Raw genomic sequence first — 13,325 nt, 5'->3', positions numbered from 1 at the left:
TCCAAAGCATAATTCTTTTCTCTGACTTTCTCTAGGTCTTTGCTGCCCAATAGGTACCCATATGCCACACATGGGTGTTTCTTCTCTTTGTGCCCATGAATATGTTCCTCTGTGTCTGCAAGAATGTGAGTGTGTGTGGTGAGGATGTGTATCTGCCTGTAGGAAGCCCAAAGTCAACAGTGCATATCTTACTCTATTGTTTCCACTGTGTTCTTTAAGACACATTTCTCACTGAACATGGAGGTTGCTTAAATTGCTCCAGCCATCTCTGCCTTCCCAGCCCAGGGGTTCCAGATGTATGTCACCTTGCCTGGATTTTTTTTTAACATGGATTCTAGGGGAACCAAAATCAAGACCTCATGCTTGTTCGGCAAGAGCTTTACCGAGTAAGCCATCTCTTGAGCTCCCGCATGTGGGTGCTTTCAGTGAAATTAATTGAAATTAAACCAAATTTAAAATTTAGCCACAGCTCTGGTGCTCAGCAGCTACGTGTAGTTAACAGCTACCATATTGCAAAGCACAGATGGAGAATGTCTCCATTGTCACAGAAAGTCCTATCCGGTGGTATTAACATAGATTGTGCACAGAGATATCAAGAGGCGCAGAGGTGAATTATGAAGGATACAGCCGGTTTCCATGGCACCGAACCCTGCAGCACAAAGTCCTCCATCTCCTAGGTACCTGTCCCTGCTTAGCCCAGTTAGACTGTATACAGCTCATCTCTTCATCTGTCTTCTTCCAAGGGCTCCAGTGTGTTTATCTCTGTACCCCAACACTTCTTCAAACCCACTCCCCCTCACCCCACCCTGTGTCCGGTGTATATGCACACGTGGCTAACTTGGTGCTTTGAATAAGACAGGTATACAGGAAGTATTTGTTAACCAGTTGAAGTGGCAATGTCAATCAAATGATTGGAACGCAGTGGCTAAAACTACAGGGACATCTGGAAGACTGGCAGCAGAGATATGGGCTAGAGGGAGGGACTATGCCAAGATCCTATGGAGAAACGGAGTTAGCAGAAAGACAGAAGAGAGAAAAGCAGAGAGACAGATGGATAACTGTTGACCCAAATCTTTTCAGTGGGACCCAAAGTCTTCTTGAACCCACCTTACAAGCTTCCCGCAGACAGTGATGAGTGTTCTTTCTTACAGGGCAATACATAGACTCGGGCAGTAGCCACGTAAGTAATATAGAAGAAACCCCAAACATTATTAAATGATCAATAAACATGCAAGACCTGTAAATGGGAGTATGAAAACTGAAGGACTGATGAGGAGGGAGAATGAAACATGGCCTCTCCCTGGGCCAGCTGGTTTGAGTTACATTTTATGGGCAGTGTGTGAATTCCGGCGCCCTTGTTGAATTTGCGGCAGACTCGCACATTAGTTTTAAGGCTCCCTCTCGGATAGGAACATCATAACGCTTTTTAATTGGTGCTGATAAAAAACGTAGCATTACTTGTAGGTTCCTGAGAGAAGCGAGTTGTGAAATTGGGTTTTCATTAAACCTAATGACGGAAAATTAAGCATAGTGCGTCTGGCGAAATGGGGCGTGCTAAAAGGCATCACTTCTGCATTATCGAAGGTTAATAAGGGAATAGGTGAGGTAAGATACATTGGAAAAGGGAGTCCAACTAGTTGGATTAATAAACCTTGAAAATCCCTTGGTTCCAAGTCCTCCCGGCATCATTAGTGCGTCGGCATCATCACAAATGTTGCAGCAATACAAGTGGTTACATTTCAAATGCATCTATTTTCCACCCCACTGTTGATTCTGCTGACACCAAGTTTACAGTCTGTCTAGCAATGTGTTTAGAGGAAAATATCCATATTGATAGCCTTTTCAGTTTGGGAACGTTTGGCGTGTCACAAAGATTTGCCAGGTGCCAACTCCCAGGAAGCCTCCCTCTGCCAGGCAGCTGGTCTCCCATGCAGCCTGCGCCCTGAGTGCTTTAGAAAAAGATGGGGGCAGAGCCTATCTCTGTGGAGTTCACACGGTGATGTTTACGTGGGAAACAAGGGTTCTGGGCATTGACTTGATGTCCCCGTGAAGTGTGGTATCTAGAAACTCACGTGCAGATCTCCATCTTCACCTCCAATCTTCTCACACTATCAATGAGTGATGCTCACTAAAAAGATACCTCCAGTCCATGTCAGCTGCGCCACCTATGGGAAAGTGCGAGTCTTTAAATGGTGGGACTCGAATCGTCAACAGCTTTCAACTGCTCCTGAATCCTTGTGTTCTCAGCCTTTCTTCCGGTCGTCTGCCACAACATTGTCCCACAGCTTTTGTTTAAACATCAGTCTCTGCTCTTACCTAAACGTACCATCCTCTCTCAAGCTTTAATCTTTTTGCTTCAGATAACTCTTAACCTATTTCCCTTCTAGACTGTTCTTAAGCCGTGGGTGTGGACTATATTTCTTTCTACATTGCATCTGTCTAAAAAAAAAAAAATCCTTGGTGCAGAGTAGCTCTCATAAGTCTAACTCACAATTATAAGGGTATGACAGAGGAGGGACTCAACCCCAATATATGCCAGAAATTATATTCAGTCGATGCTAGTAAAGATGTATCGACTTATTACCAAGCCAAGGGTGGGAAAGTAGGGAGTATATTCTCACTGCAGCCAGAAAGATTTTTTTTTCTTTTAGCATCTCACTTTGGTCTTTCTTCCCTGTGTATGAACTTGTATTTTTAGTATCTATTAGTGATTGGGCTAATTCCCAAAGGCCAGCTCTGTCTTATCCACGTACTTCATTAAAACAGGACATGATGAAGCCAAGGGAAACACACAGATATTTCATCTACTAATGAGGTATGACCCAACAGTGTCTCAAGCATGGGCTCATCAACTCCATAACTTGTTCCCCCATGGAGATGACAGAGGAGGGAAAGTGAAGAGTGTGTGTTCCTGACATCCATGATATAGATGAACACACGAGGGTAACCAAGACTTGGATTCTCCCAGAACTGAGGGGCTTCCCTGAATAGTATACTTTGAATACTAAAGCCAAGCCAGAGAGGGGTTAGGAAAGTATGACCAGTTGGTCACCCTGTGGGCCAGACATATCTCTCCAGTATCTGATCCTGTGAGGAACTAGTTTTGATGTCATCACATAGGAGCAGATTGTATTTTTCCACAGAGTCTGTTTGATGGATTATTGTGACAGGGGAGACAAACAAGCGGAAGGGGACATGGCTTTTAAAAAGACGAGTTGCAGAAAAATCTGGAATATATACTAAGTCTCTCAGGGGATGAGCATAACACAGACTTCATGGATGTCTGCATGGGAGTCTCGGTGTCTGAAAACATCTGGATATACCCATCATCTGCCACATCTGGAAGGCCTTATCTCTTACATGGTACAAACAGAATGGCCCCAGGGCACAGACTGTCAGAGTATTGGGGAGGACATAAACATGCCAAGCATGGATGGTTCTAGAAAAGAGAAATGGTTTCCAGGGCGGCCAAACAACAGAAGGTATCCAAATCAGCTCAATGTGTAGAGAGATTTGTTTTTTAATGAGAAAAAGTCTAATTTATTTTTTTAAGACAGGAAGGGTTTCATATAGTCAAGGCTGGTTTCGAACTTGCTGTTTAGTTTGGGGTGACTGAACTTCTTATCTTCCTTTTTCCCCATTTTGGATATCTAGAATAGCAAGCATATGCAAACCAGATATTATATAGTGCCAGGGACCAAATTCAGGACTTTGCACATGCTCGGAGGATACTTCCAATGGAGGGATAACCCTATAGCCATATCAAGGGGTGTGGTATGGGATACACATGAAAGACATGGCAGGTGAAAGTGAAGAAAAAAGTTTAGAGAACTCTACAAGTTAGGATCAGGGGCATTTCAGGGTCAGGGGTTGTAAGGGCCATATAGATGGTAGAAAGAAGGTGGCCTCTGTTACAAAGCCCATTGCTGCAGAGAGGGGCTGGAGGACTAGAGTACCTGCTACTGGGAGGATAAGACTAGCTATACCCAGGGTACAACCCAAGGAGACAAACTAAGAGAGAAATCAAATCAGAGATACATGGGCCCAGAAGCGGTCAGATCTTCTGTCCAGGTACCCGAGACTCTCCTCATCTGCAGACAAGCAACCGAGACTATATCCATGCCTGCAGTTTCCTAAACAAGAAGGTTCTCCCAAGACTTAGCCTGTCTTCTTACTGGTTCATGGATTGGCTGGTATTGACCAAGGCACTCAAGAAGCCTAGAGAAGGACTAAGGACAGGGAAGGGATAGTCACTAGATTGTCACTTTGTCTTCATGCAATCAATAATGAGCCCTTGAAGCTGAAATGAATCACAGATTGTTGCAAGCTCTGGTTTGTAATTTCACCATTCAATTCTGTGCACAAGGCCAAGTCAAGGAAGCAGTGTCTTTGGTCTTTCTATAATTTCTTATGATGGCCCTGGGGCTGTTCTGTTTGTACCATGCACGAGATAACGCCTTCCAGATGTGGCAGATGATGGGTATATCTACATGTTATCAGACATTGAGACTCCCATCCATGAAGTCTGTTATGCTCACATGATGTGGAGTTCACAGTTCCCTCTGCCCTCCTCTGGCCTCACCGGGGCCAGGTGTGGGGTACAAAGTAAGAAACTCCGGAAGTGACAGTTTGTCCTGCTTCTTTTTCTTTGAAGCAGATGGCAGCCGTGGAGAGCTGTCTCAGCCCACCCTCACCATTCAGACTCACCCCTACCGGACTTGCGACCCTGTAGAGATGAGCTACCCCCGAGACCAGTTCCAGCCCGCCATCCGGGTGGCAGACCTGCTTCAACACATCACCCAGATGAAGAGAGGCCAGGGCTACGGGTTCAAGGAGGAATATGAGGTAAGAGATTAGCGTGCGGAAGGATTCCCCAATAGTTCCTGGGTACACTTAGAGAACTGAAGTCTTGCCTTTGACCATGAACAACAATGCTTAAGAGCAGGGTGAAAATGCCCTACCAGGCCCACTCAATCAAAACTTACATTTTAACCAGGAGCTAGACAATAAATTTAATAATTATCATTATATGTATGCCGATGCTCATGGATGCAGATCTGTATTTGGAACAAATACCTCAGGACGAGGTTTGTTGTTGAGAAAGGCATGCTCAATGTTATTGTAGTTGAATGAGCCCTTAGTCATTAGAACTTGGTACATTTCTTTCAGAACTTACATCTTTAGAGTCAAACCTTTCTCCACTATGAAGATAGCCCTCTTCCCACGTGTTTAAAAAGCCAGCACATCTCCCTGCCAATAGTGTCTGGTGTGTGCGTGCTGCTTCCTGCTCACTTCTTGCCTGGTGTTCATGCTTCTGTTAGCTGCTATGCCCTCTCTCTATACACTCACATTCCTCCTGTGTTGGTCAGCCCTTTCCTCTCACAACCGCCTCACTCCCAGCATCTCTAGTACAAAAGATATGAATACGTGTTGTGGTTATTTCAGGAGTTTGGTGGGTGAGGGGGAAGTAGTGACAGACAAGTACAGCAAAATATGGGAAGTGCCCGAGTCCACCATTATTATGGTGTAGATTCCTAGCCATGCAGGCCCTTTAAGGTCTAATAGCTATCTCCTCCTCTATCCAGAATCTTCTTTAGTGTCTTTAAGCACCACCCTCAGTGTGACTCCACATTTCCTTTGCTTTATTATACAAAACAACTTCTCTTCCTGCTGTCTTTGTCTGACTCCTTTTGTTTCAAATCTTACCTGCTAGATCTCACCTTTACAGAAGAAAAGTACAAAGGAAAAATCCATTAAGATGTTTTCCTCCAGCAAAGAGCAGCGCACTCCCCCCTCCCCAACCCACTCCCAAAAGTGGCAGTTCTCTTAATGACAGTGGAGTCCAGCTACAGCAACTTCCTTTGTTTCCTTTTCCTTTCTCTCTCCCTCTCTTCTTTCCCCAAACACCTCTTCAGCATCCTCTATGTGCCCTGTGCTAAATGGTACCCACTAGGTTTCTTTTCCTCATTCCCTGCCTCCATATTTCTCTCTCTCTTTCTCTCTTCTCTCTCTCTCCTCTCTCTCTCTCTCTCTCTCCTCTCTCATCCTCCTCCCTCTTCATCCTCCCTCTCTCCTCCTCCTCCTCCTCCTCCTCCTCCTCCTCCTCCTCCTCCTCCTCCTCCTCCTCCTCCTCCTCCTCCTCCTCCTCCTCCTCCTCCTCCTCCTCTTCTTCTTCTTCTTCTTCTTCTTCTTCTTCTTCTTCTTCTTCTTCTTCTTCTTCTTCTTCTTCTTCTTCTTCTTCTTCTTCCTGTCATTTGTAGTAATGACCCAGATACATTTTGCTCAGTTCCACCGTATGCAGTGAAGGCTCCTTAGCTCATACCACCTCAGACTAAGTTTATCCCTCAGACTATACCCCTAGACAGGCTTACTGAGTACTATTTCTGATGTCTTAGGAGAACATGAAATCATGCCAAACTTATGGTCCAGATAGCTGGGTTCCAATGCAGTGAGCTTGTGTGATCTTGGCAAATCACTTTGCTATCTTGGTTTTCAAATTCTCCATTAGTTGATGCATGTGCCTAAATGGCTCCTAACAGCTATATGCTCCTAAAACTTTGTGGGAGTAAAACAGTGAAGGGGACCATGTTTGACATACTTTGAGAACAAAAAACCTTTCTGCCAATGGATATAATTACCAGCTCAGGAGAACCAGCAGTTAATTTCAAATACAGTCTCAGTCAAATACCATTTTTGTGTGTAAATTCATTCTATTACATGAGCCTCTGAGATTCAAAAACCCATTGCTTCTTTTTAAAAATATCAGGACACCAGTTGACAGAGGAAAATGGATTTATTCACAGGTTTTATACACCAAGGAGAAAAAAGACTCTTGGTTGAGGCCTTGTTACCCCTTAATAGAAAAGATGAAACAAAAGCCAGGAAGTATGCCTATGTTCATTTAAGTTGCCAGAATTGTGTGATATTTCTTCCCAAGAGGCAAGTTCCTCCTGCAGATGGTACCAAGACTGATTTGGTCTTTCCCTTCCCCCCAGCCTGGGATTCATTGGGACCCATCACTTCAGGAGTCTAATAGCAAAAGGGACAGTACAAATCTTTCTTTCTAATATCTCCTCTCCTGCCAGGATAGTTACAAGACTACCAATTTTGGAGGAATATTGGAGCAAGAGTTACAGGTAATGCTCTCAGCACATCAGAGTCTTATTTCTTAAAATTATGAATGGCCCCAAGCATTATATGCACATGGAATGCAGACCTGTATGTGAAGCAAATACCTCAGGACAAGGTGTATTCTACATAAAGGCATACCTAGTGGTATTGTAGTTGGATGAGCCTTTAGACATTATAATCTGTCTTGGAGGTTTCAACTAGCATCAAGAAAACTACCTACTTTATCAGAAAGGTACATATATGGCAAAGCCTAAACTGCAAATACAGATGCAATTGACCATTTCAGTACATTTCTTCCCAGCTCATTTCTTCTAACACATCCACCCCTGTATGTTAGTTGTTATGTGATTGGTTGGTTGGTTGGTTGGTTGGTTTAGTTTGGTTTTAAATTTTTCTTTATATCTGTCAGCATCTCCCAAACTTTCTAGCATGGAAAGAAACTAATTTCATAGCAAAGAATACATGTGATTTCATCATTTGGGCCTCGGCCATAAATCTCCCTAAGGAGGCCAGCCTCATCCTCGGTTAATTCAAATTGTATTACTAGGCTAGCTCGTGTGCCTTGCTTCTGGTTAATAGCATTGTGTGATTAGCCAGGAGCTAATTAGAAGACATTGTTAATTGAAATATCTGACTTTGTAGGGAGTGCTAGTCCAGATTGTTAGACAATGACTGTGGTTTTCTTTCATCATAAAAAAGAATAAATAAATCACTGTTTGCTATGTTACAACCAACCTCAAATATGACCAACAGAAAACATTGATTTATTGTAATAATTGTCTCTGTGGTTTAGGATTTGAACAATGAACAAGAGGTACCGTGACCTCTTCTTTCTAATGCAAGGCTCCAGGGCTAGGGGCTGAAATGATCTGCAGTGTCTTTATTCTGATATCTAATAATGGATCAAGACATCATCTGAGGTCTCACTGGTGGTTTTTCACTGGCATCCCTCTAAGCAACCTCCTGAGTAGCCTGGGATTCCTGGCAGAATGGTAACTTCCAAAACAGTTGGGCTTTTCATGTGGTGGCTCGGAGTTCTAAAGTCAAGCCTCCTACCTACAAGGTAAAAAATGGCATAATGTTGTTGGCCTAGATTTCCATGTCACGTTGCATTGGATATGAGCAAAGAAAAAGCTACCCTCATTCTAGTGCGGAGGGGAATTAGACTTCACTTCTTCACAGAAGGACCACTTGCCAGCTCTAGAAGGGCATATAAGATAGTAGAAAAAGTGATTTCAGGGCAATGTGGTCTTCTAGAGAAAGAGAAAGTGGGACAAGGGCAGGAATAATCCAGGCTGAGACACGCAGGCAGGTGAATATCAATTAAGGTAAAAGGATAGTCCTTAGGAAGGATAGATTAGGGAGGAGGGATTTCCATAGCAAGATGGTAATATACTGGCATGCAAACAGCAGGAAAGAAAGCTGATCAATACATAGCAAATGTGTATTAGGAATGAAATAATCAGATTGGAGAAATAAAGAGGAGCCTGGTACTTCCATACATCACAGGCCAGTATAAAGGGTTTGGCCTTTACTCTGCATAAGCTGGAAGCTTACTACAGAGTTTTGAGAGCTACAAATGCCAATGGTTTGGTTTTAGGTTTAAAAACTCATTCTAGCTATTGTACTGAGAATGGAACCTCGGGAGGAAAGGTAAGGCCAGTGATGTAGTAACCCAAATGGGACAATGGTAACTCTGGCCAGGATGAGCAGAAGAGTCCATAAAAAACGGTTGGGTTCTGAATATGTCATAAAGATAGAACCAACAAGATTTTTTTTAATACACGGTGTCTATGTAAAAGAAAGGTATCAAGAATGACTCTGAAACTCTTACATGAACCACCAGAAAGATGGAGTTACCACCAACAGTGATTAGAAGGTGCAGGGAAGTCCAATCTGGAGCAAAGGGAAGATCTTCTGAACTTAGTTTGCAGCATCCAAAAGAGCAGTGGCCATGTGGATTTTATCTTGAGAAAGAAGCCCAGGCTATCAAGAAAACATTGGTAATTGCAAAGTCACAATTCCATATGAGGTCCTCAGATATGTCAACGGAGACAAGGACCTTGGACTCAGCCTTTTGACAGTCCCATTCTAGAAAGCCATCCCTATGAGTATAAGGAGATGCAGGAACCATGACCCCATGTGTCAAACTTGAGCTTATGATAAAGATAGGCTTATGGACTAATAATTTTAATTGCAATATGCATTATATGGACAAAATGCCACAATAAAAAGAATATCCAGAATTACAGTGACCCATGTAGATAGAGCATATTCAGACTAGGCTGACAGTACATTTGTTAGTGATTTTTTTTATAAGTGTACACTCAACCAAGTGTAAAGAAATAAGAATAGTAAGTGAAAACATAGAGGAATGTTCTAGAGAGAGAGCTACAAGCAATGTCATGGGGGAGTAGAAAGTGAATTGAGTTAGAGGTGCCATAAGTAATGTAATAATTATATAAAACATAGGAAGGCACATGATAGGAACTGGGGCTAGAGTTGCAGAAACTACATGTCCAGGAATGGATTCATATTTGACACACTAAGGAATTTGGATTTTATTTCAGGGGTCATGGGATCATAGTGAGGGCAGAAAATTTCAAAGTAGATTTTTACTTAAATATTTGTATCAGAGAAGAGATACCAGGGGCAAGTAAGAAGCCAGGGCAATCATTCTTTATAAAGATGGGATTGTACTGCTCAAACCTGGAGGCTGGGCCCAGAGCCCAGATGAGCCTCCCCTCCCCCACCTGCCCCCACACTGCAGGTAAAGCTATAAAGTCAACTTGTTCCCTTTGTCATGGGAACATGAGTCTCTCAATATCCAACCTTTCAGTTCCACTACTTGAGGTAATCCATAGATTGTCCTTCACTGTGAGTCAAATGCCTGGATTCATAGCCTACCATTTTCCTAAGTATGTAGGTGACCAACAGCAAGCCATTCCTTGCTTCTGGGTCTCATTTCTGTCCTTAAGCATTGAGGACAAATAGATTGGTCAGAGTGATCCAAGACCCTTTTTGTAGCTAATAGCATGAGAGTCAAAATAATCTATTGGCTAGCCTAATTGGGCTTCCTTCCCAGGGAAGTCTGCAGCTCTCTCCCCCACTGTTCTATCTCAGGATCTAGTTGATTAACCAGAGTTCAAAGAACTCAAGGAGGACTAAGGCAAACTCCCTTCACCTGCTGTGCATATCTGGTTCTCAGCTGAGATTTTTAATCTTGGCTTCAGGTTAGAATTACCTGGGAAAAAAAATTTCAAAGCACCAGTGCACTGGCTATATTTCAGACCAATTAAAACAAAATGTACTGTGGTAGGACCAGAGATCGGTGTTCAACAAGCTTTCTAGTTAATGAAAATATACTTCAAAAATTACTAGTCGCCAGCCTGAGGAAAGCCTCAGAGTTTCTAGGGCAGGCCCCATATGTATGCGCAGACCATCACTATGCCTGCTTTCTTGTCTGACCCTCAAATCTGCTTATGCTAGAACATGGTCTCTTTCAATCAAAGGCTGTGACACAGTCATGACTACAGAGCCTCCTCTTCACCATTTTCCTAACCCTCGCCAAGACGATCCCACTTTTTCCAAGTAAAAGCAAACAAAGAACTCCACGGTGTGCCAGAAAATGTGAACAGACGTTAGCTAGAGAGCAGGGTTGTCTCTGTGCCCTGTAACCAGATGAACAGAAGGGTAGCAGGTTTGGGGAAGATGCGAACAGGAAGAGGTGACTTTGTGATACAAGGAAAGGAAGCATGTTAATCCCACTCCAACCCAGACAGCCTGTCACTGTAATGAATGGAATGAGCCCAGTAGGGTGACCAGAAGGTGTCTGGTTATCACAGCTCCATTAAGACTATTTAAGGGAACAAGGAACAGCTGTGTGGAATATGATGTCATCTAATGAAGAGCAAACATGTGTTCATTTTCAGCTCTGGCCGGATGCACCATGTGCATGGCTTTTGGGGGAGAGGCCCTCTTGCTTAGTCATCTGTGGGTGATGTCAGACAGGCAGCCTCCTCATGGAGCACAACCGTGGCAGTGGAAACTTCCTGAGGAGGGAAAGAGTGCACCCCAGACTGGTAACAGATTAATAGGACATCTTGTTCCTGGGGGGGGACCTTGGTCCAGTTCCTTGATTTATTGATGAGAGAGGTTCTGGGGATAAGCATGAGAGATTAGTGGCAGATGCTCAAGTCATAAATGGGGAAACATGGCCATTCTTCTACTCTGCAAAATCATAATGATCCAAATGGAAAAGCCAGGCTCCCACCTGTTCATCTCACTCTCCTGGCAGGGTTCAAACAGGAAGAAAACAAGCCAGATCCTAGAAGTGGCCAAAAGACATTGAACCCATATGGTGGCAGACTTGGGAAAGAGCTCCTGCAGGTTGACGCTGTCAACACAGTCCCTTTAGTCTATTTTTGTCATTCAACTTATAATAATGTTCATAACTGACAGCATTTGTTTGATTGATATAGAAACCCTCCCCAACTGACTGTGTGATTCCCGCAGGATTCTGTAGAAAAGTTCCTGAACCAAGAATCAAGACCTGAGTAGTCTTCGAAAGACTTTGAATCCTAGGTCTACCTTCTGTGAAAGGCTTGGCAGTGATTTTTAAGTCTGATAGTACATGGTCTAGTTTCTAACCACTCCTCTAGTCAGAAACACCAACTGAATGCCAATGGTGTGCTTTGTGCTATTCCAGTCGCTGGCAATAGCTAACCAGAAGAAAGACCCCATGTTAACAAAGTTTATGACTTCACCACAAAAGAGAATGCCATAGTTTAACTCTAGTTAAAATGCTTTCAGAGCAGTGGTTCTTAAGCTTCCTAATGCTATGAGCCTTTATTTCCTTGTGCGGTGGTGACCCTCAACTGTAAAATTATTTCTGTGGCTACTTCATAACTATACTTTTGCTACTATTATGAATCATAATATAAATATCCTATATGGAACTCCCCAAAGGGGTTGTGACCTACAGTTTGAGAACCACTGCTTTAGAGGCACATGGATATAAGCAGGGTAGGAAAAGGTGGTGGTTATTACGGGCATCATTATTATTTTATTTTTGCTTCTTACCTGTTTCTAGGATAAATAAGAAGTGTCATAAAAGATGTGACACTAAGCTGAATCAAAGTAGACTATGGGATAAACTATGTAGACTCTGTGTGTGTGTGTGTGTGTGTGTGTGTGTGTGTGTGTGTGTGTGTGTGTGCATGTGTGTCTGTGTATATCTGTGCCACGCCTGTGGAGGCCAGAAGAGGGCATTAGATCCTCTGAAACTAGAGTTGTAGATGGTTGAGAGTTCCCTGACTTAAATACTGGAAACTGAACTTGAGTCCTCTTGGGGAAAAAAAAAAGAGTGCATGCTTCCCACCACAGAGCTAGTACTCTGTCCCCACCACTAGAATAAACAAGGCTATAATCGTCATGTCCCATAATTCATCGCTTCTAACCCTGACATTTAGGAAAGAGTTGTTGGCCCAGAAACGACCTCGTAGATGCTCATGCGTACTATGTATAATGGAGACAATGGACTTGGGGATGGACAGAGGGGACATCTCCCAGCTCAGAGCTAGAAGGATAAGCAGACTACAGTACAAGCTTCTCCACTGAGCTTGAAAATAAGCACAAATCTTGTGCTTTCTCCACCTCAAACATCTGGAAAGTACCATACAAATATTAAATATTCAATTTACTAGGGAGTACTGAAAATGTAAGTAATAACAAGAGTTATATCCAAAATGCAAATCAAAGCCAAAATGAGTTATTAGCCCACCCCAATTAGAATTACTGTTATCAAATGGCAGGAAACAGAGGTGAGGGTGGAGAGAGAATCTTAGCAGTTAAGAACACTTACTATTCTTGCAGAACACCCGAAATCAAATCTTTAGAACCCACATAATCTCCAGTTACAGGACATCTGATGCCCTCTACCTCTGAGGGTACCAGGCATGGATATGAAACCCATACATGTAGGCAAAACATTCATACACATACATTTCTATTTTAAGACAGGAAATAAATGCTATTGGAGGATTTAGAGGAAGAGTAACTCAAATATTACTGGTGGACATGTAATAAGTACGACCATTGTGAAAAAGAGTATAGAGGGTCTTTAAATAGCTAGAAACACACTACCATATAATACAACGGTTCTACATTGAGTTACACATCAAAGGAATTTAAAT

At 42.9% G+C, this 13,325-nt stretch overlaps 1 protein-coding gene across 1 annotated transcript in view; it reads left to right on the top strand.

Annotated features, from left to right (window-relative positions):
• The window catches only part of Ptprt (protein tyrosine phosphatase receptor type T), a 1,079,747-nt gene that overhangs the window by 991,764 nt on the left and 74,658 nt on the right, over window positions 1-13,325 (top strand). The window contains exon 18 of the mRNA XM_032904674.1: window positions 4,655-4,845. Coding sequence (XP_032760565.1) covers window positions 4,655-4,845 — 191 coding nt within the window. The remainder of the gene's footprint in view (window positions 1-4,654; window positions 4,846-13,325) is intronic.

This window comes from Rattus rattus, chromosome 5 (genome assembly GCF_011064425.1).
Source record: "Rattus rattus isolate New Zealand chromosome 5, Rrattus_CSIRO_v1, whole genome shotgun sequence".
Classification (NCBI taxonomy): domain Eukaryota; kingdom Metazoa; phylum Chordata; class Mammalia; order Rodentia; family Muridae; genus Rattus; species Rattus rattus.
This window is presented reverse-complemented; position numbering and strand designations above follow the sequence as displayed.